The sequence below is a fragment of the Balaenoptera physalus genome, assembly GCF_965194825.1.
Source record: "Balaenoptera physalus genome assembly, chromosome: 6".
NCBI classification, from domain to species: domain Eukaryota; kingdom Metazoa; phylum Chordata; class Mammalia; order Artiodactyla; family Balaenopteridae; genus Balaenoptera; species Balaenoptera physalus.
The window spans coordinates 3,380,412-3,403,868 of NC_138885.1; the positions used below are offsets into that span (position 1 = coordinate 3,380,412).

Here is a 23,457-nt window from a genome sequence, read left to right on the forward strand (position 1 = left end):
ATTTTATAATAACTATAGAGTATAACCTTTAAAAATTGTGAATCGCTATGTTGTACACCTGAAACTTGTAATATTGTAAATCAACTGTACCTCCATTAAAAGAAAAAAGAATTGATGTCTTTTTTTAAAAAGAATTCTGTTGACAGCTCTTAAAAAGAAGACATATTTTTATATTAAAGGTTGTATTTGGAACAGAGTGACTTTCACGAGAAGTTTGCTGGTGGAGACATATGTGTGGATAGATCATCAGAATCTGTGACTTGCCAGACTTTTGAATTAACGCTGAGATCTTGCCTCTATCCTCATATTGACAAGCAGTATCTAGATTGCTGTGGAAACCTCATGCGAACTCTAAAAAAAGATTACAGGTATGAGGAGTGGTTTCATTTGGGAGGTAGTCGGTAGTTTATTGTACTTTAAGAATAGCTGAAGTTATTTTTAAACCTAGATTTCAAGCTAATTTTTATTAGAGTAAGGAATGGATATGCAATAAACAGTTTTCTTTTGAGAGGATCAGTAGACCATCAGTGTTTTCTTAACTTTATTGTGAAATTTGTTTCTGAGAATTTATCCCAAATGAAATATAGAAAAAGCTTGTTACACAAAAATGCTTGTCATGAAGTTTGCTATCAGAGAAAAAACATGAAATTACTTAGTAATGGATGACTAGTTCTTTAAATTGTGGCATATCCATATTAAAATATGGCATATTCATTTCCATGTATGAACTTTGTAAAGTTCATACAAATTATGTTTATACAGAGTTTTAAATAATGTAAAGTTTCTTAAATCTTAAAAAACAGGATATATAATATGGTAAGAACTATTTTTTTTAATGCATGGAAAAAAACACTGGGAAGAAATACCCTAAATATTAACAGTGGAAATTCGTCATGAATAGTAGATTTGGATTAACTTTTTTTATTACACTTTTGTGACTTTGCCAAATTTTCTTCAATGTTAAGAAAAATAACTTCTTTTTGATTATTAAAAGTAAACCATATGCTGTTGTTATTATTTTTGAAAATCTTTAAGATGTGTTAGTATTTCTAATTTTAGTAAATGTACAGTGTAAACCCATTTCACTAAAAATGATGGTGTACAAAACCTGATCCTGATCTAGAATCCTATCTTATGAGCCTAAGATCTTTCTGTCACTTATTTTCTCTTCATTCAGGTTGGTTGAGTACTTGCAGGCCATGAGGAATTTCTTCTTAATGGAAGGGGGAGATACCATGTATGACTTCTACACGTCAATTTTTGATAAAATAAGAGAAAAGGAAACCTGGCAGAATGTGTCTTTTCTTAATGTCCAGCTTCAAGAAGCAGTAGGACAGCGTTATCCTGAAGACAGTTCTCGGTAAAATATGGGAGGACCTTTTATTTTAAATATTATAGGATAATCCATGTGTCATGTACTCTTTTATATGTTACCTTATTTAATCCTCACACCAACCCCTGTGAGTTTTACTAATGTTATTTTACACATTAGAAAACTGAGGCAGGGACTTCCCTGGTGGTCCAGTGGGTAAGACTCTGGGCTCCCAGTGCAGGGAGCCCAGGTTCGATCCCTGGTCGGGGAACTAGATCCCACATGCCGCAACTAATAGTTCATATGCCGTAACGAAAAAGATCCCGCATGCCCCAGCAAAGATCCCATATGCTACGACTAAGACCCGACACAGCCAAATAAATAAATATTTTGAGAAAAAAAAAAAGCTGAGACAGCAGCGACTTGCCCACTGAGTGAGAGGAGATGTGAGATGGCACCGTGTGGTCTCTCAGGGTCTGATGGCCTTGCTCACATGGCTGGAGTCCATGCTGGCCGCCTTCCTACCCAACGCCTTGCCCTCCAGCCGGCTGTACCAGCCTTCACTGTGGTGTCACAGGCGGTGTTCTGAGAGAGTGAGAGCAGAGCCCTTGGCACGGGCCAAGGCCTGAGCTGCAGGCCGCACCTCACAGACCCTCACTTCCACCACAAACCAAGTCAGAGGCCAGACCAGTTAGAGGGGAAATAGATTCCACCACTTTTCACAGACAGGGTTGCCTGTTTTCAAGCTGTTGTACTGGCTTATCCCCAGCTAGGGAACTCACCTTCCCTCCTCCCTGTCAGTCTGCCTGCTGAGCAACTGGGCCAGGTCTGTGGGTTGGTGCCATTAAATCTTTGTATAACAGAGGCTCATTTTCCACCCTGCTTGTTGGTCCTTATTCCTGTTCCATGTCCTTGCTTGGCTACCTTTCTTGGCTCCCTCAGTGGCCCTTGAAAAGTAATAATGATAATAATTAACATTTATTACATGCCACTTAGGATATTGTTTTCCTCATAGCCATGCCAGGTTACTGACCGTCTACTGCTTAGTAGTGGATAAAATAATTCCTTTTATTTATGTCATGTATTACCTTTGATGATTCCATAAAAGCAGAATTTTCGTCAATTATATGGTTAGTAAAAGCAGGGTAACCGCTGAATTCTTTTCGTAGTAAGGAATTAGTGCCTAGCAATCCCCAGGGGGGGCCAGGGAAGGTTAAGGTTATATTTTTCACTATCAGTAGAAACTCATGAATTTTGTTATTTTTAGTATGTTTCAATCTATTACAGTTATTCCTTTTTTCTTGCTCAGACTGTCCCATCTTTACCCAGACGGAACTCCTTCACTTGACTCTAGTAATCTTGGAGAGCATCTTTGCTTTCAGGACTGGATGTCCGGACTCATCCTGTGCACTTCCTGCCCCAGGCTCTGCACCTCTTCCAGGAGCACTGGTCCTGTCTGTTCTGTGGCTTTAAAAGCCCTTGGTCTGTGTCCCAGAGTGTTCGTCTATACTGGATTATCAATAATTCTGGGCTCACTCAGTGGATGGAGCTAGGAAATATGTAGAAAGAGGAAGATGAATCATAAGCTCATATTGATATTTCCAGTATGTATTAAAGATGACAGGGTTTCACTTTTTTGATTTTCTTTTGTATCTTGAGTGCTTACTAACACATGAACGTAAATATTTATTATATTTATTCTATAATAAATCATAATAGTTCCAAAGTAACAATAACAGCAACAAGCCCACTGAGAGTTTAAAACATACTTGTGACTATATTCTCTTCCTTGTACTTTCAAGTCAAGGTCACCTGGAACAATTCTCAATGTGATTATACCACTAATATAGGGCTGGGTTCATTTGTTTTATTTTCTACTTTTAGGAATCACTTCATTTTTATTTTTCTTGATTCCATTTTGTGTTTTAATTGTATAAAACATCTATATATTTCTTAAGTTAAAATCTTTGATACAAAATTACTTTTAGGGAGCTCTGGCTTCTGTTCCTGTTCGTGCCCATTTTCTCCCTTCCCTCATTACCTTTTTTATTAGATTTTATTTTATCCTTCCAGCGTTTATTTTTTGGAACCAAAACCATATGTGTACATATTCCTTTTTCTCCTCACGTGTTACACAAAAGGAAGCACACAGTGTGCACTCTCTAACACCTGCTTAACTTTTCTTAAGTAGATAATACATCCCAGACCCAGTGCATTGCAGGCTAGAGAGCTTGTCCGCACTACTTTACAGCTGATTGTGTTCATTCAACCAGGTGTCCTGTTGGTGGACACGTGGATTCTGTTCTTCTGCGATGTATGTATGCAGTGACTGGTCTTGTGCATTTCACTTCTTATTTTTGCCAGTGTGACTTTGGAGTATTTTTCTAGAATGGGATTGCCAGGTAAAAGGGTAAACACCTGTGTAACTCTGCTAGCAGTTACCAAATTCCTCTTCATAAAGGCTGTGGTTTTTCTAATTCCCGCCAGCAATGAGGCTTTCTCCACAGCCTCACCAACAGAATATGTTGTCAGACTTTCGGATTTTTGCCAGTCTGATGATGAAAAATGATGTCTCAGTGTAGTTTTAATTTACATTTTTCCATGTGAGCGTAGTTATCTTTTCATATGCTTGTTTTTGCATTTGTTTTAAAGTGAACTCTCCGTATCTTTTGCCACTATTTCTGTCAGTATCAAGTTGTTGGTCTTCATCCTCTCCATTTTTAGAAGCTCTTTTTTTTGTTTTTTTTTGTTTTTTTGGCTGTGCCACACGGCTTGTGGGATCTTAGTTCCCCAACCAGGGATCAAACCCATGCCCCCTGCAGTGGAAGTGCAGAGTTCTGACCACTTGACCACCAGGGAATTCCCTAGAAGCTCTTTTTATAGGTTTCCCAGTTCGGCATTTGTCTTTTTGTTCTGCTTATGGTATAACAATTTCTTGTTTTGTCATGAAGATATTTTTTAGTTTTATAATCTATCTTTTTTCTTATTACTTCTGAATTTTAAGTGATAGTTAAGAAAGTTTTACTGTATCCAAGTTTATAAAGAAATTCACCCATGTTTTCTTTTAATGCTTGAATGGATTTTTTTACATTTAGATGTTGATCCATTTGGAATTTATTCAGCTAAAAAACATGAGAAATAGATCCAGTTTTATCTTTTTTCCAAATGACTAATTGGTTGCCATCACATTTCTTTAAAAAAAAAATCCACCTTTCCCCATTTATTTGATACCCCTTTATCATTAAATTTTCATATGCACTTGAGTTATATGCATTGGGTCTCTCTAAATTTTCCATCCTGTTTCACTGTTCTGTTTATTCACATGCCAATAGCATTCTGTTTTATTAATAGGGTTTTCCTGGCTATTCTTGCTTATTTATTTTGACAAATGTACTTTATTTATCATCTTGTCTAGCTCCATCCACCAAAACAAAAACAAAAACATTGGTGCTATTTTTATTGAGATTCCCACGCATAGATTAACTCAGGACAAATGAGCCACCCCATTGGGACCCCTTCTCCTGTGGCTTCCACGTGTTCTAGGTGCCTGTCTGTGCCCTCAGGCTCCCTGAGTCTGCACCCACAGGTCTCCTTCTCGGTTCCAGGCTCCCCTGCCCTGCCCATACCCCTCCCTTGTCACTGGTGCTCCTGCATCCTCCCTGTGAGCCCCTTGCCCTCCGCCCACCGTTAGCGTAGCTTCTCGCTCTCCTGCCTGGGGCACCTTCATTCCATGTCGATGGCTTCAGCGACCGCTAGTGACCTGCAGGTCAGTACCTTTAGCCCAGGTGCCTGCACAACCAGTGCCTCATGACTTTCCTCAGATGCCATGTGTCCAAAACTGAGCTTCATCTTTGTCTCAGCCCTTTGTTTCTTCTGGATGGGACCACTGTTCATCCCAGTGCCCAGTGTAGCTCACCTTAGATTCCTTCCTCTCTGCCGGCCCCCACATACCCTGGTCCCTCGGTTCTGCCTCCTGGATGACATTCCCCATGCCCTTCAGCGCTTGCTGGAGAGCACCTCCCTGCCGCCTGCTAACCAGCTGTCTCGGCGTCCCTCCCTTCCGCTTGGCCTTCCAGGGCCACACGGGACACTAGCCGCCCCGCCCCCACACACGCTCGGGGTCCTTGGCGCCTCGGAGCAGATGGGCCGAGCTTCTCCTGAGAAAGAGCTTTTCACTGTCTGGCTCCCCACCTCGCTTCTTGTGCACACAGAGACAGACACATCGCCTTCTCTCTCCACCACACTTCCCACTTCAGGGATTTGGGACATATCTGGTTCCCCTGAGAGCTGTACTGTCTCCCGCAGGAGCCTTCACGTGTCTGCACCCTCCAGTTAACTGAGTTAGCTGCTCTCTCATGGGCATGGCCAGCAGTTGTCTGCACTCCTGCAAAGCTCTGCCCCCCTGGCTTGGTGACTGGAGGGTGACTGCACGTTTTGTTTGCTCTGGGCTATGAGCCCCTGGAGGCGGGGAGGGATTGGCTTTTTATCACCTGCTTAGTGCAGCACTTGACAAGGTATTCAGTAGGTGCCTACTAAGTACTTAGTAGATGCACGTGTAACAGACTTACGAGATAAAAAAATTCTGACTAGTCTGACATGGAATGAATTGGCTAAACTCGTAAATCACACACCGCCCCTTACATCTCTGGTTGTAAGGCTAACTCCTGCCTCGGCATTACAGTTAACCTTCCGTGGGCTGCATCCAGGCATCATCACGGGTGCCTCTGTAACCTGGGAGAGTCACGTCCTTTCTCAGCCCAGTGACAGAACTGCTCTGAGGAGTGAAGGAGATAAGTGCCTGGCTCAGGAACATTTCCATGCCCTATGGTAGCTGCATTCTATTGAGAGTCACACTCAAACTAGTTGGGAAAGAGTGGAAGAAGCCATGTGTGACACCTTTGCTTTAGAAGCAGACCCCATTTTTTTTTTTTTAACATCTTTATTGGAGTGTAACTGCTTTACAATAGTGTGTTAGTTTCTGCCCCATAACAAAGCGAATCAGCCATACACACACACATATCCCCATATCTTTTCCCTCCTACGCCTCCCTCCCTCCCACCCTCCCTATCCCACCCCTCCAGGTGGTCACAAAGCACTGAGCTGATCTCCCTGTGCTGTGCGGCTGCCTCCCACCAGCTATCGGTTTCACACTTAGTAGTGTATATATGTACATGCCACTCTCTCACTTTCAGACCCCATTCTTGCCCACACACTTGCATATGCCTGCTCTCCAGGGTGAGGAGAACAGCCTCTCCCCGCCCCAGACACACACACACGCTCCCTCTCCCTCTCTCTCTCTCTGTCTCTCTCTCCCCACCCTCTCTCCTGCCACCCCCAACAGAGGGTCCGTCTCCTGAGCCTCTTGCTGAACTCTACCAGGACTAGGCACCTGGCAAATACAGTTAACCTTCCCTGACTTTGTCTTTTTTCCTAAGTAATTTACTATAAGTATCTTCTTTTTTATAGCTAAACCCATTATTTAAAAATTTTGCCCCCCTTCCTTATTTCTGAAACCTGATTTCTATTCTGGAATATATGCTTAGAAAAATATGGAATATCTGCATTCCTTTTGTGAAATGTCTTTTTGGAATATGTAAGTTAAATAACTCAAAGTGCTAAATAACTAAAACTGATATTTCTTTATCTAGTCTATCTATATCTTTTGAAAATGTTGACACAGCTAAGAAGAAACTCCCTGTTCATATCTTAGATGGTCTGACCCTGAGCTATAAGGTATGTGCTGATGTTCTGTGTAAGAACATTTTGTATTAAAATGAAGGCATACAAGGGACTTCCCTGGTGGTCCAGTGGTTAAGACTCCGCACTTCCAATGTAGGGGGCGTGGGTTCAATCCCTGGTCGGGGAACTAAGATTCCCACATACTGTGCGGCACAGCCACACACACACAAAAAATTGAGACATATGAGTAATAGGTTACTTTCTATTCTAATTTTCTGTTTTTGTTTTCGTAGGTCCCATGGCCTGTGGACATTGTTATAAGTTTGGAATGTCAAAAAATTTATAATCAGGTGTTTCTTCTCTTATTGCAAATAAAATGGGCAAAATATAGTCTGGATGTTTTACTATTTGGTGGTAAGATTTGTTTTCAACAGATAAATTATAATTTAATTTTAGCACTGAAAAAAAGGTTGGTAGTCTTAGGTCATTTTTTATGTATACACAAGTGCCAAAATGATATGTATTTATGGCAATAGCTTTACAGACATCAGAATTAACTTCCCTGAATGAGTACAGTTAATCTGAAATGCAATAACTAAATTAGGAATTTAGCCAGAATAAAAATTCTTAGGTTATGTGAAAAAGTTTTAATGACAAGTTAATGGGACTTTGTTTTTATATTTTTGATGACAGTGATAATCAAGGTGATACGGCAGCTTTTACTGCTTCACCTTCCAGATAGGGAGGATGGGGTCCCTGCTGTGCATCCAGCCGAGTGCCCTTTACAGGGCTGGTGACCACGCCATTACAAGTCCTGCTCTGTGCAGTGGTGCAGGTGGGGTCTGAGTGGATGCTCTTCCCACCCCCCCTCCTCTTCGTTCCTTCACAGAACTAGCTAGTCCTGCTGAAAAACCACAACTTGAAGGACTTTTAGGTGGACAAGACACAGCTGCTAATTTTGGACCACAGAAGGAGCCAGTAAGACAGCAGATTCATCGTATGTTCCTCTTAAGAGTGAAGCTCATGCACTTTGTGAACAGCTTACACAACTACATCATGACCAGGGTTCGTGTCTGTCCATCCACTCAGTTCTATCACCGTGTATACATCTGTTCATCGAGAATTACTTGTAATATATTTATAAATACAAACAAGCACACAAAATACTTATAGACTGTAAATGTAAAGATAGCACATACTAAAAACTTGATCATAAAATAACGTGGCAGCAGGGGGAAGTGTTTTTTAAAACATGCCAGAGCACATGTATCCAGACACTGTGTCTCTGCTGTCTAGTGACCCCTTGGGATGACACACGCAGAGCTCCTCTTTTGGACTTGCCATCAGAACTTGCCACGTAGTCCTTTAAATGTCACCAGTGGGAACAGGGCTGTCCCTGGAAAATGGCTTCAGTTTTTTGTAATGGAAGCCTAAAAACAAATCTGTCAGGCTAGTATGGGGTGTAAGGAGGAAAATGCAGCCAGATTATATACTTTTTTCTTAAATATAAGAAGTAACTCGTAGAGTAAATCTGCTTTTCTTACACATATTAAAACCAGTTCTAGAGTAGCTTCTGAAGAGGGGTTCAGATGTTTGAACAGTAGCAGTGTTATTCGAGGACAGTGCTCATTGCTAAAAAAAATCTGTAGTCATTCTGGTAGGTGGGTTCTAAGAACCCACTTTTGTTTGGATGAAGTGAGCCTTTGAAGCCTGTGTTTTAGACATGGTACACATGGCAGAGGTGCTCTCTGTTTCCCGTGCACTAGCGGCCTTCAGAGGGCCAACCTTAAGCCCTTAATTGTTGAGAGTAAATGGTAGCTTACCATTTACTCTCTACCATGGTAGTTAAGTTTTTGTTTAATTTGTTTTTTGTTTTCTTTTTTTTTTTTTTTTAGAAATTTCATGTAATGTCTGAAACCTTTATATTAACATATTTCCATACAAATATAAGATTTTTAGAAATTTCATGTAATGTCTGAAACATTTATATTAACATATTTCCATACAAATAGCCCAATGAAAGTTTAGTATTAGTTGTTTTGTTTGTTTTTTTATACTGCAGGTTCTTATTAGGCATCAATTTTATACACATCAGTGTATACATTTCAATCCCAATCGCCCAATTCAGCACACCACCATCCCCACCCCACCGCAGTTTTCCCCCCTTGGTGTCCACATGTCCATTCTCTACATCTGTGTCTCAACTTCTGCCCTGCAAACTGGCTCATCTGTACCATTTTTCTAGGTTCCACATACATGCATTAATATACGATATTTGTTTTTCTCTTTCTGACTTACTTCACTCTGTATGACAGTCTCTAGATCCATCCACGTCTCAACAAATGACTCAGTTTCGTTCCTTTTTATGGCTGAGTAATATTCCATTGTATATATGTACCACAACTTCTTTATCCATTCGTCTGTTGATGGGCATTTAGGTTGCTTCCATGACCTGGCTATTGTAAATAGTGCTGCAATGAACATTTGGGTGCATGTGTCTTTTTGAATTATGGTTTTCTCTGGGTATATGCCCAGTAGTGGGATTGCTGGGTCATATGGTAATTCTATTTTTAGTTTTTTAAGGAACCTCCATATTGTTCTCCATAGTGGCTGTATCAATTTACATTCCCACCAACAGTGCAAGAGGGTTCCCTTTTCTCCACACCCTCTCCAGCATTTGTTGTTTGTAGATTTTCTGATGATGCCCATTCTAACAGGAGTGAGGTGATACCTCATTGTAGTTTTGATTTGCATTTCTCTAATAATTAGTGATGTTGAGCAGCTTTTCATGTGCTTCGTGGCCGTCTGTATGTTTTCTTTGGAGAAATGTCTATTTAGGTCTTCTGCCCATTTTTGGATTGGGGTGTTTGTTTCTTTAATATTGAGCTGAATGAGCTGTTTATATATTTTGGAGATTAATCCTTTGTCCGTTGATTCATTTGCAAATATTTTCTCCCATTCTGAGGGTTGTCTTTTCATCTTGTTTATGGTTTCCTTTGCTGTGCAAAAGCTTTGAAGTTTCATTAGGTCCCACTTGTTTATTTTTGTTTTTATTTCCATTACTCTAGGAGGTGGATCAAAAAAGATCTTGCTGTGATTTATGTCAAAGAGTGTTCTTCCTATGTTTTCCTCTAAGAGTTTTATAGTGTCCGGTCTTATATTTAGGTCTCGAATCCATTTTGAGTTTATTTTTGTGTATGGTGTTAGGGAGTATTCTAATTTCATTCTTTTACATGTAGCTGTCCAGTTTTCCCAGCACCACTTATTGAAGAGACTGTCTTTTCTCCATTGTATATCTTTGCCTCCTTTGTCATAGATTAGTTGACCATAGGTGCGTGAGTTAATCTCTGGGCTTTCTATCTTGTTCCATTGATCTGTGTTTCTGTTTTTGTGCCAGTACCATATTGTCTTGATTACTGTAGCTTTGTAGTATAGTCTGAAGTCAGGGAGTCTGATTCCTCCAGCTCCATTTTTTTGCCTCAAGACTGCTTTGCCTATTCGGGGTCTTTTGTGTCTCCATACAAATTTTAAGATGATTTGTTCTAGCTCCGTAAAAAATGCCATTGGTAATTTGATAGGGATTGCATTGAATCTGTAGATTGCTTTGGGTAGTATACTCATTTTCACAATGTTGATTCTTCCAATCCAAGAACATGGTATATCTCTCCATCTGTTGGTATCATCTTTAATTTCTTTCATCAGTGTCTTATAGTTTTCTGCATACAGGTCTTTTGTCTCCCTAGGTAGGTTTATTCCTAGGTATTTTATTCTTTTTGTTGCAATGGTAAATGGGCGTGTTTCCATAATTTCTCTTTCAGATTTTTCATCATTAGTGTATAGGAATGCAAGAGATTTCTGTGTATTAATTTTGTATCCTGCAACTTTACCATATTCATTAATTAGCTCTAGCAGTTTTCTGGTGGCAGTTTTAGGATTCTCTATGTATAGTATCATGTCATCCGCAAACAGTGACAGTTTTACTTCTTCTTTTCCAATTTGTATTCGTTTTATTTCTTTTTCTTCTCTGATTGCCGTGGCTAGGACTTCCAGAACTATGTTGAATAATAGTGGTGAGAGTGGACATCCTTGTCTTGTTCCTGATCTTAGAGGAAATGCTTTCAGTTTTTCACCATTGAGAATGATGTTTGCTGTGGGTTTGTCATATCTGGCCTTTATTATGTTGAGGTAGGTTCCCTCTATGCCCACTTTCTGGAGAGTTTTTATCATAAATGGGTGTTGAATTTTGTCAAAAGCTTTTTCTGCATCTATTGAGATGATCATATGGTTTTTATTCTTCAATTTGTTAATATGGTTTATCACATTGATTGATTTGCGTATATTGAAGAATCCTTGCATCCCTGGGATAAATCCCACTTGATCGTGGTGTATGATCCTTTTAATGTGTTGTTGGATTCTGTTTGCTAGTATTTTGCATCTATATTCATCAGTGATATTGGTCTGTAATTTTCTTTTTTTGTAGTGTCTTTGTCTGGTTTTGGTATCAGGGTGATGGTGGCCTCATAGAATGAGTTTGGGAGTGTTCCTTCCTCTGCAATTTTTTGGAAGAGTTTGAGAAGGATAGGTGTTAGCTCTTCTCTAAATGTTTGATAGAATTCACCTGTGAAGCCGTCTGGTCCTGGACTTTTGTTTGTTGGAAGATTTTTAATCACAGTTTCAATTTCATTACTTGTGATTGGTCTGTTCATATTTTCTGTTTATTCCTGGTTCAGTCTTGGAAGGTTATACCTTTCTAAGAATTTGTCCATTTCTTCCAGGTTGTCCATTTTATTGGCATAGAGTTGCTTGTAGTAGTCTCTTAGGATGCTTTGTATTTCTGTGGTGTCTGTTGTAACTTCTCCTTTTTCATTTCTGATTTTATTGATTTGAGTCCTCTCCCTCTTTTTCTTGATGATTCTGGCTAATGGCTTATCAATTTTGTTTATCTTCTCAAAGAACCAGCTTTTAGTTTTATTGATCTTTGCTATTGTTTTCTTTGTTTCTATTTCATTTATTTCTGCTCTGATCTTTATGATTTCTTTCCTTCTGCTAACTTTGGGTTTTGTTTGTTCTTCTTTCTCTAGTTTCTTTAGGTGTAAGGTTAGATTGTTTACTTGAGATTTTTCTTGTTTCTTTAGGTAGGCTTGTATAGCTATAAACTTCCCTCTTAGAACTGCTTTTGCTGCATCCCATAGGTTTTGGGTCGTCGTGTTTTCATTGTCATTTGTCTCTAGGTATTTTTTGATTTCCTCTTTGATTTTTTCAGTGATCTCTTGGTTATTTTGTAACGTATTGTTTAGCCTCCATGTGTTTGTCTTTTTTACGTTTTTTTCCCTGTAATTCATTTCTAATCTCATAGCGTTGTGGTCAGAAAAGATGCTTAATATGATTTCAATTTTCTTAAATTTACTGAGGCTTGATTTGTGACCCAAGATGTGATCTATCCTGGAGAATGTTCCGTGCGCACTTGAGAAGAACGTGTAATCTGCTGTTTTTGGATGGAATGTCCTATAAATATCAATTAAATCTATCTGGTCTGTTGTGTCATTTAAAGCTTCTGTTTCCTTATTTATTTTCATTTTGGATGATCTGTCCATCGGTGTAAGTGAGGTGTTAAAGTCCCCCACTATTATTGTGTTACTGTCAATTTCCTCTTTTATAGCTGTTAGCAGTTACCTTATGTAGTGAGGTGCTCCTATGTTGGGTGCATATATATTTATAATTGTTATATTTTCTTCTTGGATTGATCCCTGGATCATTATGTAGTGTCCTTCCTTGTCTCTTGTAACATTCTTTATTTTAAAGTCTATTTTATCTGATATGAGTATAGCTACTCCAGCTTTCTTTTGATTTCCATTTGCATGGAATATCTTTTTCCATCCCCTCACTTTCAGTCTGTATGTGTCCCTAGGTCTAAAGTGGGTCTCTTGTAGACAGCATATATATGGGTCTTGTTTTTGTATCCATTCAGCCAGTCTATGTCTTTTGGTTGGGGCATTTAATCCATTCACGTTTACGGTAATTATCGATATGTATGTTCCTATGACCATTTTCTTAATTGTTTTGGGTTTGTTTTTGTAGGTCCTTTTCTTCTCTTGTGTTTCCCACTTAGAGAAGTTCCTTCAGCATTTGTTGTAGAGCTGGTTTGGTGGTGCTGAATTCTCTTAGGTTTTGCTTGTCTGTAAAGCTTTTGATTTCTCCAACGAATCTAAATGAGATCCTTGCCGGGTAGAGTAATCTTGGTTGTAGGTTCTTCCCTTTCATCACTTTAAGTATATCATGCCACTCCCTTCTGGCTTGCAGAGTTTCTGCTGAGAAATCAGCTGTTAACCTTATGGGAGTTCCCTTGTATGTTATTTGTCGTTTTTCCCTTGCTGCTTTCAGTAATTTTTCTTTGTCTTTAATTTTTGCCACTTTGATTACTATGTGTCTTGGCGTGTTTCTCCTTGGGTTTATTCTGTATGGGACTCTCTGCTCTTCCTGGACTTGGGTGGCTATTTCCTTTCCCATGTTAGGGAAGTTTTCGACTATAATCTCTTCAAATATTTTTTCTGGTCCTTTCTCTCTCTCTTCTCCTTCTGGGACCCCTATAATGCGAATGTTGTTGCGTTTAATGTTGTCCCAGAGGTCTCTTAGGCTGTCTTCATTTCTTTTCATTCTTTTTTCTTTAGTCTGTTCCGCAGCAGTGAATTCCACCATTCTGTCTTCCAGGTCACTTATCCGTTCTTCTGCCTCAGTTATTCTGCTATTGATTCCTTCTAGTGTAGTTTTCATTTCAGTTATTGTATTGGTCATCTCTGTTTGTTTGTTCTTTAATTCTTCTAGGTCTTTGTTAATTATTTCTTGCATCTTCTCAATCTTTGCCTCCATTCTTATTCCGAGGTCCTGGATCATCTTCACTATCATTATTCTGAATTCTTTTTCTGGAAGGTTGCCTATCTCCACTTCATTTAGTTGTTTTTCTGGGGTTTTTTCTTGTTCCTTCATCTGGTACATAGCCCTCTGCCTTTTCATCTTCTCTATCTTTCTGTAACTGTGGTTTTTGGTCCACAGGCTGCAGGATTGTAGTTTTTCTTGCTTCTGCTGTCTGCCTTCTGGTGGTTGAGGCTATCTAAGAGGCTTGATGGGAGGCTCTCTGTTTTTTGTTTTCTACTTGAAGTACAGTTATGTTCCTTTTAAAGAAAGACCATTATGTAAGCAGTGGAATTTATTAAAACATACAAATTCAATTTACCTGGTGACTTTTTTTAAAAAAATCACTGCATATCCTATACAGTTCATATACTTGCCCCTCCACACAGGAGCAGTCTGTTAGTCCAGAGTGAGGCATTCCCTCCCTGTGCAAGTGAATGTAGAAGAGGTTGGTAAAAAAGTTTTGTGTGTGGCACATTATTTCTCAAAGAAAAAAATCTATTGATTAAATTTGTCATCTTTCTCTTTCAAGATTCTTCACAGTACAGGGCTGGAGTTTCAACATCAAGTCGAAGAAGCCAAGGATTTAGATCAATTGATTAAAATTCACTATAGATACTTGTCAACCATCCATGATCGATGTCTGCTGAGAGAAAAGGTACGTGAGGTGTCACCTGTGAACTTGGCCACTGAGGCAGGAATGAAGCCAGCCAAGGGAAGTTGTCTCTCTACTTTGGAATTTTATACTTATTAAGCTTCTGATCTGCAAAATGTTCTTAAAGGAAGGACCAGATCAAATAGGTTACAAATTTGTGCCATATGACTGGAAGTTACATGTAAGAGAAACAGTTGACAACTTTATTGTGACAGTCTGCACTCACTCAGCACTGTGTTTGGATTCAATAAGAAAATTTTATTTGCAGTTATGGAATAATAGTGCTTTGGTCAGGAAATGTGTCCAGCTTGATGTGAATATATGGGATTAAGTCATCTTACAGCCATTGGAATAACTTGCCCCATTTCACTGGTGAATTCAAATGGCTGTCCCAGGAAATGGTAGCTTGATGGCTCTGTTGGTCAGACTCTGCTGCTGATATACCTGTACTGTGGGTGCAGTAGGCATGTGGCCCAATTCCAAGTGCATTTTGTTCAGAGCCTAGTACCCTTCCTTATACCTAGAAGGCAATGATTTCACTGAGCTTTATCTGTGACTCATTTAAATTAGGTGAAAGTGTTGGTTTCAGTGTCCAAATATGGTCACAGAGCCTGTGTTCTTCCATGGCTTTCTCCAGGTCAGTTTTGTGAAGGAAGCCATCATGAAGGTGTTGAACTTGGCCCTCATGTTTGCAGACGGTTGGCAGGCTGGCCTGGGGGCGTGGCAGTAAGTACGAAGTTTGTGGAGCCTCTGTGCTGTGACCAGTTTCACTTTTAGCTGGCTTCAATCTGGGAGCCTTGTTTTTCATCTTGGCAACACATTACATACACTTATAATTATGGAGAGAATTGAAGAATTGAATTTGTTCATCTGAGCTAGGCAGGATCAAGAATTATGCAATTCTTTTCTGAGCGGTAAAACAAGAAAAATCTGAAGTCTTTTGATTAGGACAAGCAAATATCCTTAAATTACATTCCTGTTGTATAGGTTTGCTAAATTTTTGTTAATGGATGCCTTCGAGCATACACAGAAGTGGGCGGGGAGCATAACAGACCCTGGGGTCCATCACTCCACTTCAGTAGATGCCAGTGACAATCAGTTCTGTTTTGTGTTTACTGCCCACTCCCACTCCCATTCACTCAATTATTTTAAACCAAATTCTGGACATCATGCTAGATCCTAGTCCAAAATTGTATTTTAGAGAGCTCTAAAAGAATGATTGTATATTTTACTTTTAGGGTGTTTATTATCCACACCTATCACATAGAAAGTCAGAGGACCCAGGAACTCTTTCTTCCTATCCAGAGTACCATCCTCTACTGTTACCTTGAATGTGCAGCTCAATAGTTTGTCTCTGTCTTGTTTATAAAATTAATGTAATGCTGCTATTATTACTTCCTTGAAATATATTTAAAAGAGCAAGTCTGGTTGACTGGGCTGTTGGGATAATAGCTTGTACTTAGTTGGTATTAGTAAGGAGCTGAAAGTTCATTATAGCACTAATCTAAAATCTTAACATATGGCTGTGTCAGAATACTCTAAATGGTGGATTAAAAATTCCTCATTGGTAGATAAAATTCCTCATTGCAGGGGTGAAAGATGGTAGATAAAATTCCTCATTGCAGGGATGAAAACAGAAGTCTTACTTTATTATTGCTGTCTCAAGTGTGTGCAGCAGACTTCTCCCTCCATGTCACTGTCAGGTGGCGGAGAAGGTAATAACACTGCTGCGTATACTTGGCTAAAATTGAACTGTTTCTTCAACAAGGGGGTGAGGAGGACTTAAGAGGCTCATTAACCATCGCAGTTTATGGAAATTAACTGATCTTGATTCACATTTAAAGCAGAAAGTGAAAAATGTTTAAAGCAAGGTGAAATTTTTAAGCAAATGGTATGGTGGCTATGATTTTAAAGGAGTATTTATCTTTAGTGTGTACACACTGAAATATTTATGACTGAAATGCTATGATGTCTCAACATTGCTTCTAAAGATATGGGGCTGAGGGTGTAAGTAGGACTGCCTGCAGGGCGGTGACTACTGAAGCTGGGTACGGGTGTTTGCTATTTCCCGTAATAACAAGTTTTTTAGTAAGTTTAAAATGTAAGGTTTTATATCTTTATGTGCTGTTTATTTCAAAGAAGGTGTGCTTGTGGAAAGTAAAAGTATAGAACTGTGCAATAGAAACGGGAATATCCGCAGTTATCCTCACTCTAGAACTCACTGCCATCCTGAAGCAGCAGTTTTGTATCCTAATGACACTTTCCTTCAGACTCTTTGAAAGTTTGGCAGGAAATTTTATATTTTATTTTAGAATCTTTAGACTTAGGATTCTACGTAATTAAACTGAAGCACATTTGATATTACTCCAAAGGTATTTAATAGCCTACCTAGTAACTCCTTAGACTTAGGATTCTACGTAATTAAACTGAAGCACATTTGAAATTACTCCGAAGGTATTTTATAGCCTACCTAGTAACTCCTTATGCATTTACCTAAATTGAAATTTACTTTCTTTCCTAGAATGGAATCTATAGAGAAAATGGAGTCTGATTTTAAAAACTGCCATATGTTTCTTGTAACAGTTTTAAACAAAGCTGTCTGTAGAGGATCCTTTCCCCATCGTGAGTATTGTATTAAAATATTACTGCTTTTATATTTTCTGATAACTAAGTCTACCTGTTATTGTTTTGGTACTGATCTCATGAAGAATTAGAATTTTTCACCACTTCAAACCTGGAAAGTCCCTCAGCAGTTGAATTGTTTTTCCCAAATTACAGTGGAGTGAGTGAATCAGATGTAAAACATTGAGATGGAAGATTTTGCTTTCTAGTATATCATGTGTTACACCAATGGATTTCTAAAACCATCGTTAAGTAAAGCAGATGGCAGAATAGGTTTCAGTCACACTTCACTGTCATGTGTAGCCTTTGTAACTATTCCTTTTCAAAAGATAGGGTTTGTGGGGGGGGGGTTGTTTTTTGTTGTTTTAGCAATTTTAAAATTCCCAAGGCTGCCTCTTACACAAGGAAATGCAGGCCTGACGGTTCAGTACACAGACAGTGTGTGAAGCAGATAGAGGTCTGTGGGGTGAGTCATGGGGAGAAGATAGTCATTTAATCTACAGACACAAAGGACTAAGTAGTATCTCTTGCAAAGCTTTTTTGAGAAAAGTATGCAGGGCTAATTTGTTCCCTATTACTGTATGTTCAAATTGTGATATGCTCATTAAGAGTAGCTGAACATTTTTTAAAATACTGTTAGAGTAACGAGTGAACACAGAATAAACAAACAAAAACATATCCACAGAAAGTTGTGAATGCAAAGAAGTCTAAATAAATTCTGGGATGAGATGAGCCCTTCAGTGCTGACCTGCTGCACCCACAGTACAGGTAGGCGGGGCAGTGACCGGCCAGAGGCACATAATCTTTGCAAGGATAGAGAAACCCACTGTCGGTGTGGCACACTGGAATCCTAGAGGACCCCACGCCGAGCCCGTCCTCCTGACCCCCAGCCCTCCCCGACGGCTCTTTGTAAGTGGTGAAGAAGCTGGGGGCCGGCCAGGCAGGAAAACAGAGAGAAAGTTCTGATCTCACAGTGCTTACTTAGATCCCTGTATTCCTGTGTCGGGTGACTTCTACGACGAAGAGGCATTTGTTTATTATGCAAGTATTTTAAAACAAATTAATGTTGTAAGCCCCTACTGCCACCTCTCAGCCTCCCCCATTTTTACCCTTGGCCAAAAAAAAAACCATACTGTGTTAGAGGAAACATTGATGCATTTGTCCATTTTTGCACTGGGTGACTGTTACGCAAGGAGATTCCACTCATAGCTCAGAACATGGCGTTTTGTTATGAATTGAGGCCAGATTTTATGACATTTTGAAAAATGTGATTTGTTCAGTGTAATGCCCAGACTTTTTTTGTTTTCAAAACTAAAATGATCTGAAATAGAAATAAATCGTACTTTCTCAATTGTATTTAATAAATGAAGATTACCATCTTTATTATATGTTAAAAATAATGAGTATTTTAATTAAAAATAGAAAATGTCTCTAAATACTTTTCAAGACATTTATTAGAGCCTATTTAGCCATTTTCAAACATTTAAACCTATTTTATTAACCTATTTTTATTCTTCCCACAGTGGAATCTCTAGCACTGTCACTCATGGCTGGCATGGAGCAGATATCTTCAGTGTAGTAAATGCCTCAGATTTAATCTTCATACATACACGTTTCCACCACATACAGCTGCGAAACGGGAATCTATTTTGGTTTGTTTTTAAAACTGTTGTCTACTGTCTAGACAAGTGGGTTTTATGTGTTTTCTCTGGAGATTATTGGTTAGTATATAGGGTTATGCATATAAAACTGTATCAATAATGCAGAATGTGTATAGGCTGTTTACACTTATATTTCCTACTATAAGCTATAGATTTATGGTATTGATACCTTTAAATGTAAAATAATCGTTTTTGAAAATGTAATTATTAATATTAAAAATAAATTAAAGCACTTTATTCCCCTTTTGCTTAGTCACAGAAGTTTTATTTTCTTTTATATGCCTGGGAAGTTCCAAAATGGAAAATAGCTTCCACCAATGTCAATAAATGTAAAAGCCAGCTGTTGATATATCCTATTGTATGGCTTTTGTGAGCTAACCACAATTAATTAAAACTATATTTACTGTTCAGTTTTCCCACATTTTCTTTATATACTTCTTGGCATGTCTGTAGCACTTATGACTCAGCACTATATTTACTACTTATTTTTTAAAAACAACTACTGAAGTCCACATAACCTCAGAGCTGAGCACCAGGGGCCTCTGCCCTAGGCACAACCTCAGTCGTTTTACAGCATCAGCATTTCCTGCATGCAGATGGCAAAGTCGGCTAATAAGCCCTCCTGGGAACAAGCCCAGGTCCCAGGCTTTACTCTGAAGTCTTGGAAGAAATTCACTGAGGAGGCCTTCAAATGCCAGGGATGAATAGTTACTTCCAAGTCTCAAGAAAACACTGCAGTATAACCTAACAACTATAAGATATGAGAAGTATTTCTTGATCTGGTGCTTTAAGTCAAAACCCTGTAGAAACTGATGGAAGCATATGCTCGCATAAAGCAGTCATGATGGAGTCAAGGTTCAAACAATGATGGCCTGGCTCTTTTGGTAAAGTTCTTTATGCATAGCAAAAATCATCACATCAAACATACCAAAACATAATTCTTTCATAAACTGAATTATGTTTATTATCAGTGTTTCTAAACCTGGGATACAAGATACATTTATTTATAGGATATTTAGGAAAGTAAATCTTTTCATTTTAAAAAATGAGTATTTGGAATTTGTTGTTACCTTAGACTGATTTTATACTGTATTTGTTCTTTTCTCATGACTTTAAGAGTTTCCAAGGGAAGATTAGCAAAGTTTAAATTGGGGGAAGAATAGACGTCACAAAGTGTCACCAGTTGGTTTCTTTGGGAAGGAGCCTCCAAGATGCAGATTGGGAAGAAGGGAAGGGCGATGAACTGGCTGGAGAGAAAAGCCAGCCCTGCAGGGCTGAGACAGTAGGCTTCTATCCCCCACCTTCATCAGTCCTTGGTTGTGGGTCCCTAGGGCAAGCACGACCTCTCCAGCTGAGGCCACCCCAGGAGCAGCGACACTGCAGCTGTCTGCTGGCTGTGCACCAGCACATCAGCTACACTCATCAGGTGATTCTTGAGTCATCTAAATAAAGGACTTTTACACTATAAGTAAGAGCTGCTCCTTAACTAGTTTGTGTAGGAAAGTTAATGCTGTGATGTACATTGAATTGCCTTCTCCTCTGTGTGGAATAGATGGGATCTCTTTTACTTAATTTTTCTTCTGGTTCTGTTTGGACCTTTAATCTTATGGTTTTCCAGTTGGGCATGTTAGGAGCTTGGAAGTCATCACTGCCATCCTTGGAACAAGAAAAAAGCTGAACAAACTGAAGATCAATAGCCCTTCTTAGACCCATCAGACTTGAGGTCAGAGGGCAAACTGCTGCCCCCCAAATTGGAGAGACAAGCAGACATAGAGAATCACATTGTACCAGAGCAACAGCAGAAACCTCTTCAGGAGCCAGAACCAAGCTAAGGAAACTTAAATCATAATTGACAAATCGCTAGAGGCTCAGTGTGGACAAGACTCTGAGTTAAAAACTCCAAGGGGCCCAGACTTCAGGGATGGGACATACTTTTGTGACTTTTAGGAGGACTACCAGGTTTTCACAGTGAAGATCAGAGAGAAATCCTCTTGTGTTTCTGGCATGAGGAAGAGAATAGTGTCCATTTTGTAATATGCCCAGAGAATTCTGTTTTTAGCCAGGCTGAGTAGAGGGAAACTTTTACCAGAGCCTAATGAACCTGGAGGAAGGGAAACACCGAATTCCAGCCCCTTCTAGTCTTCTGTGTCACCTGAGAGAGAGAGAGAGTGTGTGTGTGTTTGTGTGTGTGTAGCGGGTGGAGGGAGGAGATAACTGAGAAGCACTTGTAAAGGTCATAGCACGGGGGCACAGGCTCACAAGACAGAGCTAATCATAGCTAATCATAGCTAATCATAGTACTACAAAATGCTTTTCCTCCTCCACACCTTGCTGCCACACCAGTAGGGCTTCTGTGTAACAGGGGAATACAATGAATTACAACTGTAAGCTAAAACCTTATTTAATAAGAAGTCTCCAGGGAAACCTGACCACAATAGGATACAAAAACCAGGACACCAGAGGAAATTGTAGCTTCTGACACCTACCGCTACAGCAAATGGTAAAACAGTCTAACTGCTACCCAGATAAACTTAAAATGTTACACTAAAGGCCTGTTTGCCTCATTTCCGTTTACCCAGCACATCATGTCCAGCTTCTATCAAAAAGCAAAAAACAGGGCTTCCCTGGTGGCGCAGTGGTTGAGAATCTGCCTGCTAATGCAGGGGACATGGATTCAAGCCCTGGTCTGGGAAGATCCCACATGCCACGGAGCAACTAGGCCCATGAGCCACAACTACTGAGCCTGCGCATCTGGAGCCTGTGCCCTGCAACAAGAGAGGCCGCAACAGTGAAAGGCCCGCGCACTGCAATGAAGAGTGGCCCCCGCTTGCCACAACTAGAGATAGCCCTCGCACAGAAACGAAGACCCAGCACAGCCAAAAATAAATAAATAAATAAATTTATTTAAAAAAAAAAAAAAGCAAGAAACAGTTTGACGAGACAGCAAGCATCAGAACTGGATTCAGATTTGGCAGAAATGTTGGAATTATTAGACTGGAGACTTAAAACAACTATGATTAATATGCTAAGGGCTCTAATGGAAAAGGTGGACGCCATGCAAGAACAGATAGGCAATGTAAGTAGAGAGATGGAAACTCAGTAAGGACATGGTTGAACTGAACTGGATCAAATAGTCATTTTTAAATTACTTCAACAGAATACAATTCAAACTTATAGAACATTCAGCATGATAGGCCACATTTTTGGCCATAAACTACACCTTAACAAATTTTTAAAAATAGAAATCATACAGAGTATGCTCTCAGACCACAATGTGAATGGAATGAACAAGCAGGGGCTGCAGGAGGCGGCTTTGTAGGGTTGGCCAAAAAGTTTGTTTTGGTTTTTCTATAAGATGTTATACGTTATACAGGTAAAACCTGAACAAACTTTTTGGCCAACCCCAATAGTAACTAGAAGTGGAGGTGGTGGATGTGATTGGTTTGGATGATTCTGTGGGTTGGCAAGGAAATGAAACCTGTTAGATTGAGGACCAGGTAGGGTGCAGCTGGTTCAGTGGATAGGAGAACTAGCTGGGTGGGGCATGTTTCTAGAGAGCAAGGGAACTCATGATTAGGCCTTTCTAAGGGCCTGTGAGGCTCAAAGATGTAAAGGCAGCACATGAAGTTTTAGGTCTTACAACAGGTGTGAGGTTAGGGGTCTAGTTGCAGCATGATTTGTTGAAAAGACTATTATTTTCCATTGAATTGTCTTGGAACCCTTGTCAAAAATCATTTAACTATAGATGTATGTGTTCTCAGTTTTATTTCATTCATCTGTGTGTCCATCCTTATGACACTACCACAGTGTCTTGATTATTGTAGCTGTGTAGTAAGTTTTCAAGTCAGGAAGTATGATTCCTCCAGTTTTGTTCTTTTTCAAGATTGTTTTGGCTATTCTGGATCGTTTGCATTTCAATATGGATTTTAGGATCAGCTTGTCAATTTCTGTAAAAAAAAGGCAGTTGGAATTTTGCTAGGGATTCCATTCAATCTGTAGATCAATTGGGAGAGTACTGCCATTTTCACAATATTTAATTTCTAATCCAGGAACATGGGATGTCTCTATTTACTTAGGTCTTTAATTTTTTTAACAATGTTTTTATTTATTTTTTAGTGTGCTAGTCTTATATTATTATCAAATATATGACTTTTATTATTTTTGATGCTATTGGAAGTGGATTTGTTTTCTTCATTTTATTTTTTAGTTGGTCATTGCAAGTGTACAGAAATAAATACAGGTTTTTATATGGTGATCTTGTATCCTACAACTTTGCCAAACTTGCTTATTAGCACTAATGTGCGTGTATGTCTGTTCCTTAGGATTTTCTGTATACAAGATCATGCCAACTGCAAATAGAGATAGTTTTACTTCCTTCCAATATGAATGACTTATTTCATTTTCACACCTAATTTCCCTGGCCAGAACCTCCACTAAAATGGTGGATAGAACTAGGACAGGAGAAAATGTCCTTAAAATCAAGGAAGATTGACGTTACTGTTAGTAGAATGTAATTATATGAAAAAATATTTATTCACATAACAAATGATTTGCTGAAATCAAGACAAAAAATTATTTTAATGAAATAAAGATTTGAAGTTGTAAAGTATTTATGCTTT

At 39.2% G+C, this 23,457-nt stretch overlaps 1 protein-coding gene across 6 annotated transcripts in view; it reads left to right on the forward strand.

Annotated features, from left to right (window-relative positions):
* Nucleotides 1–19,248, forward strand: part of TUBGCP5 (tubulin gamma complex component 5) — a 61,538-nt gene extending 42,290 nt beyond the window's left edge. For 5 of the 6 annotated variants that reach the window (XM_082465683.1, XM_082465685.1, XM_082465684.1 and 2 more), the window contains 9 exons: nucleotides 180–368; nucleotides 1,178–1,360; nucleotides 6,961–7,045; nucleotides 7,285–7,405; nucleotides 7,881–8,056; nucleotides 14,433–14,558; nucleotides 15,193–15,281; nucleotides 17,077–17,177; nucleotides 18,701–19,248. In XM_082465683.1, coding sequence (XP_082321809.1) covers nucleotides 180–368; nucleotides 1,178–1,360; nucleotides 6,961–7,045; nucleotides 7,285–7,405; nucleotides 7,881–8,056; nucleotides 14,433–14,558; nucleotides 15,193–15,281; nucleotides 17,077–17,177; nucleotides 18,701–18,756 — 1,126 coding nt within the window. In that variant the 3' untranslated portion in view covers nucleotides 18,757–19,248. Of the gene's footprint in view, nucleotides 1–179; nucleotides 369–1,177; nucleotides 1,361–2,621; nucleotides 4,757–6,960; nucleotides 7,046–7,284; nucleotides 7,406–7,880; nucleotides 8,057–14,432; nucleotides 14,559–15,192; nucleotides 15,282–17,076; nucleotides 17,178–18,700 lie in introns of those variants that run through there. The other variant, XM_082465688.1, reaches the window with a different exon arrangement.
* Nucleotides 19,249–23,457: the final 4,209 nt, after the last annotated feature.